The following is a 6000-nucleotide window of genomic DNA, read 5'->3' as shown; positions in this document are numbered from 1 at the left end:
ATGGTGGGAGGGATTGGGGGCAGGAGGAGAAGGGGATGACAGAGGATGAGATGGCTGGATGGCATCACCGACTCGATGGACGTGAGTTTGAGTGAACTCTGGGAGTTGGTGATGGACAGGGAGGCCTGGCGTGTTGCAATTCATGGGATTGCAAAGAGTCGGACACGACTGAGCGACTGATCTGAACTGAATGTCCCCTGGTTTGGAAATCAGATGGAACTGGGTTCAAATCTGTGCCAGCCAGCCTGCTGCATGGTCTTGGTCTTGGTCTCAATAGCTTCCCCTCCTCTTAGAAGCCCCACATCCTTCAGATGGTGATAGGATCTACATTTGTACTCCTAAAAGTGTCCGCCTCTGGCCACCTTCCTCAGCATCACTCTCGGAAATAGGTAAAAGTGCAGGTGCTTTGGCTGAGACTTGGTGGATGGTGGGCTCCAGAGCCGACCTTGAAATGAGCTCCCCCAGGAAATCCTTATCCCTGTAAAGTTTGAAAACCTGAAGAATCTGATTCCTATCAGTTATCTAGCCTCATTCCACTCATCTTCCTGCCTTGGCCCCAATCCCTTTGGCCTTCTTTCAGATCCTTGATTAGGCCAAGTTTCTACATACCCCAGGGCCTTAGCACATGCCATTGCTCTGCTCACAGCTGTCTTGCCCCACCCCTCCTCTCTGGCTAACTCCTGTTCCTCTTTTAGCTTCTGCCTGCACCCTCCACACCGGCTAAAGTAAGTGCTCCTGCTGTATGTCCCTAGACATTCTTTGTACAAAACACTCTCATTGGTCTTTAATTTTTCCATCTGTAAAACAGGACAAGAACACCTACTTCAAGAAGTTTCAGTCATTAGAGATAATACATCAAAATGCCAAACACAGTGGATACTCAATAAATCATATCTTTAAAAAATAGGTAAGAATGTTCAGAAAAATTAGATAACCAGCACAAAAGAGCTGGTTACCATCTGCAGATGTCTTCTGCTCAATGCTACTAGTGCCCCTCCAGGAAGAAGGGTGTGCCCCAACTACATTCTTGTAGGCCACACAGAGGTTCCCTCTTCCCTGGACTCTGGCTTATCCAGCTCTGTCCTCTTCACGGCTGCCACCCTGTTGTCCTATCGCTCTGTATCGCTCTGTCCTGGCCGTGTCCACCTCTGGCCACCTGCCTCAGCATCACTTTCGGAAATAGTAAGAGTGCACGTGCTCTGGCTGAGACTTGGTGGATGGTGGGCTCCACCAGCCTGGCTTCTGCACCACTTGCTCAGGGTCCATGGTCTTCACAGGATGGATCAGGTGGAGAGAGGAGACCTGGGTGGCCTGAAGTGCTCGGAGGGCAGCTGGAGCCCGTGTGCCATGGGGACCCCCTTACGACCCATGAAGCGAGCAACTGAGGTGAAGGCAGTGGTTCAGAGGCTGCAGTTGTAGCTGTGACCAAGTGACTAGACACCAGGGATCTGCTGGGTTTTATTCTCTGGGGGTCTCCCATGCACCCGGCACAGAGCTGGGCACACAGTAGGTGTTCCCTTAATGATATTGAATGAATCCATGGATTCATTAATGAGGAAAATGGCCTGGCATGGTGGCCTCAGTCCTGGGAAAGGAGAGTGTGTGTGTGTGTGTGTGTGTGTGTGACATTTTAATGGACCAGGGGGTAGAGAAAGGATGACTTAAGAGGGAGGGAAGGCAAGGGCCTCAAAACTGGGAGTGGGGTTTGTTAAGGAGATGAGTAAGGGGAGGCAGGCCTGGACTCAGGATGACTTGGTGGCTGCCTTCAAATGTCTAAAGTACTGCTCGGGAGGAAGGAGCTAGCAGGGTGATGGAGCAGGATGAGAAGCCAAAGTTCATTAACATAAGGAAACTGTCTAAACTTTGTACTGTCAATCACCAGCACAGAGGTAGTGACTTCCTGGTCACTGGAAGGGCTCAGCCAGGGCTGGGCAGGGCTTGGCGGGGCTACTGGAGAGTAGTGTCTCAAAGCTTTTTCTTTCCAAACAACAACCCACATAAAAGTGTAGTTCATGTTGTAGTCATCAGCACAAGCACGCACAGTTTTTTAAAATGCTAGTCCCGACCCACTGCACTGGCATGAGGCCCAGTGCTCAGCACAAGCCTTGGGGAAACATCACACTCTTTGGTTGCAGGGTCATGTCAGGTCTGGGATCTGTGGCTGCCTTCTCAAGGAGTTCTAACTCCTGTTAATATCATCAGAGATGAACTCATTTAAGAAGATAAATCTTCATTTTAAAAACTCACAAAACATTGGATTTCCCTGGTGGCACAGTAGATAAGAATCAGCCTGCCAATGCAGGGGACACAGGTTCAATCCCTAATCTGAGAAGATGCCACATGCCCCGGAGCAACTAGGCCGTCCATGTGCCACAACTGTTGAGCCCATGTGCTGAAAATGCTGAAGACTACGCACCCTAGAGCCTGTGCTCCACAACAAGGAGTAGCCACAACTAGAGAAAGCCTCGTAGCAACGAAGACACAGTTCAGCCCAAAATCAGTCAATCAATAAATTAAAGAAACAAAACAAAAACTCACAAAACGTTTATTCTTTTCTTATAAAAGAAAGCCAGCTTAACTGTTGACTATACCAACAAGCAAAAAGAGTAAAAGTAACCCACTTCTCAGAGAATACCAATGTTAGTATTTGGATGTATTTCATTTCAGGCTTTTTTTCTTCACTGTAGATAGTTCTTTTAAGAAACTTTTGCAATAACATGGCATAAACCATCTTTTCCCCTGATTGCTGTATATTCTTTCACCAGATTATTTTTAAAGACTTCATTATATTCCACTGTACTACTGAGTCATAGGAACTTAACAAAGTTTTCGTGGTCATCCATTAGGCAGTTTCCAGTTTTTGCTATGTACGTATGTCTTAGTATCTTTGGCCTGCGATTTCATTTGGATCAATTCCTAGAAGCGAATTTTGAAGAAGAGAAGTAAAGTCTTAAGACTTTCATTATGTATTAACAAATTACTTTCAAGAAATATATCAATTTATAATCCCAAGAGCAATTACGAATGTGTGTTTCCCCATAAGCGCATCAATCCTGGCTATTGTCATTTATTTCAAATCTTTATGAATGTGATCTTTTTTTTTAAGTGGTGTCTTATTTTGATTTTGCATGTCTTTAAATACTAGTGGGATTGAAAACTTCTGTGTATTTCTTAGTTTATTCATGCACTTTGTTCCATCTTTATTTTATTTTAAAGTATCATTACTTTGTAATAAATATATTATAAATAATATTTAACATATAAATAGTAAATACATATTTTTATTAATATATATTTTACACCCATGTATAGGTCAGGAGATTACAGTTTGGGACTTCCCAGATGGTGTAGTGGTAAAGACTCCACCTGCCAGTGTAGGAGACTCAGAGATGTGGGTTTGATCCCTGGGTCAGGAGGATCCCCCCGAAGAAGGAAATGGCAACCCACTCCAGTATTCTTACCTGGAAAATTCCATGGACAGAGGAGTCTGGAGGGCTACAGTCCAAAGGGTCACAAAGAGTCAGACATGCAAAGAATCGAAAACACACACATACACATTTTAAATATACAAATATTATGCTTATATTTTAAGGATATCTTTCAAAATGTGCAAATATTTTTCCTTGGTTATTTATAATTGCTTTGCAAGTTGATTTATGCTTTTCGTTTTACATACAGGGTTAGCCTTCTGTTAAAATATTGCAAAATGTATTTGAAATCCAAAATGATGATATTTGGGTTTTGCATGTTATTCTTCCATCCTCGCTGCCCCCTCTGCCTCCTCCCTCCCACCATGCACACTCCAGAAGAAAATAAATGAGAACTCCTCATGGTTGGTGAGCTTTATCTCATTTTTTTCTGCCGCTCTCCAGGTCATAGTCAGATTGTGACCATACAGTTAAACAGAAGGGTCATGGGAGAAAAGGCAACTGTGGATACTCTATGTCCTGGATTACTTGTCCCTATAATCGCAAACTCACCCATGCTGGCAATTCTGGCCCCATTCCCTTCCTGGGCACAAAGCCTGGCATCCTGACTTTGCCCACGTGGGACCGAGGAACCGAGGGACTGAGGAGCATTGGCCTGCATTCCCCCTGGTGTCCTTCATTGGCTACCCCCATGGGCTCATCGAGAAGATTCCAGGGTGGAAAGGCCTTTTGGAGCCTTGCCTCTTGGGCCAGGCACAGCCTCTTGTGTCTGGGATCTGGCCTCTCTCAAGCTGCCAATACGCACCTGCCATGCCAGGCTTGACCTCTCCACCACACGGTTTCTTCCACTCCGAGAAGAAGCTATAGGTGGTTTTGCCATTGGAGGAGGTTAAGTAGCAAAAGTGAAAAGCTGTGGAGAGAGACAGACCTGCATTCTAAGTCTGACTCTGGTCCCTGTTAGCTGCAAAATCTTGGACAAGTTGCTTAACCTCCCTACCCAGAGTCACTTATGTAGTGTGTTATTGTTTAGTCACTCAGACTTTTAGTGACCCCATGGACTGTAGCCCACCAGGTTCCTTTGTCCATGGGATTCTCCAGACAAGAATACTGGAGTGGGTTGCCATGCCCTCCTCTAGGGGATCTTCCAGACCCAGGGACTGAACCTGTATCTCCTGTGGCTCCTGCATTGCAGGTAAATTCTTCTCTGATGAGCCACAAGGGAAGCCCTGGCTGGGCCTTAGAAGGGAGAAGTTTTCATTGTTTATGGATACTCTGGGACACTTGAGAGTTTACCATGTGGGGTACAGGACGGCAGACTCTGGGAGGTCCACCATGCCCCTCAGGTAGGCCAGGTCCTCACTACTTACTCATGGGAATCTCTCCTAGGAACCACCTCCAAGTTAGAACTGTGAAGGTTTTATGAGTTATTACCTTAAACATTAGAATGGTGCAGCTATAATGTTTGTCTCAGAAATACTCATTTGTTTCAGTGCATTGATATATGAGGGAACGAACTGAACCTATTGCAAACTTCACATTTGCAGAGGGATTATTTCATCTTTGGAAAACACTAGGAGAAAGCAGAAAATCACACCCAGATGAACCAAGCCACCTAGGATTATAAAACACACACATGGCCACGCCGCAGACACCTCCAGCTCCCTCAGGTTACCACATCCTTCCCCATCTTGTATCAGATAACTGACACCCTCCACCATTCACTATAACACACAGCGCCATGTCCAGGAGTCAGCATCCCTTCCAACACCTACACCCAGAAGCCAACTTCACATCTTTCTCGAGGAAAAGCGCTGTTCTTATTGTAGTACTAATGAATTTCTTGAGCTTTCCAGGTGGCACAGTGGTAAAGAATCTGCCGGCCAATGCAGGAGATGCAAGAGATGAGGGTTTGATCCCTAGGTCAGGGAGAAGGAAATGGCAACCCGCACTGGGATTCTTGCCTAGAAAATTCCATAAGCAGAAGACCCTGGCTGTCTACAGTCCATGGGGTCACAGAGTCACACACGACTGAGTGACTGAGCACAGTGAATTTCTTAACCATTCAACGTGCAAAACTGTGCTATCATTTTTACTAGATGTATTTTTGTGTGTCATTGACAAACTTTTTGAGTGTTGTGCCCCAACCCCATTTCCCCCATAAACCCTGTGAGTTTTATTCCATGATTTTGCAGAGCACTGTGATTTTTAGTATAGCCAGGACTGACTACATAATTTGTGGAGCTCATTGCAAAATGAAAATGTAGGGCCCTTTGTAAAAAACTAAGAATTTCAACATGATGGCAGCAGAGCATTCAACCAAGCTTAGTGCCCTCCTAAGCCTGAGGTCCTGTCAGCCTACACAGGGAAATATCCATGAAGCCAGCTCTGGGTGTAATAGAACTGACAATGCTAGCATGTGGCTGTGGTTAGTTGCTAAGTTGTGCCTGACTTTTGCGACCCAATGGACTGCAGCACACCAGGCTTCCCTGTCTTCCACTGTCTCCCAGAATTTGCACTGACTCCTGAATTTGAGTCAGTGATGCTATCTAACCGTCTCATCCTCTGCCACCCT

General features: G+C 45.6%; 1 protein-coding gene across 1 annotated transcript in view; it reads left to right on the top strand.

Annotated features, from left to right (window-relative positions):
* Window positions 1-4760: 4760 nt before the first annotated feature.
* MUC4 (mucin 4, cell surface associated) overlaps window positions 4761-6000 on the top strand; it is a 69548-nt gene continuing 68308 nt past the window's right edge. Inside the window, exon 1 of the mRNA XM_010834414.1 lies at window positions 4761-4771. Within this exon, the coding sequence (XP_010832716.1) occupies window positions 4761-4771 (11 nt within the window). The remainder of the gene's footprint in view (window positions 4772-6000) is intronic.

The sequence above is a fragment of the Bison bison genome, unplaced genomic scaffold (assembly GCF_000754665.1).
Source record: "Bison bison bison isolate TAMUID 2011002044 unplaced genomic scaffold, Bison_UMD1.0 scf7180017864032, whole genome shotgun sequence".
NCBI lineage: Eukaryota > Metazoa > Chordata > Mammalia > Artiodactyla > Bovidae > Bison > Bison bison.
The sequence above is the reverse complement of the archived record's forward strand: the minus strand, read 5'-3'. Positions and strand labels throughout refer to the sequence as shown.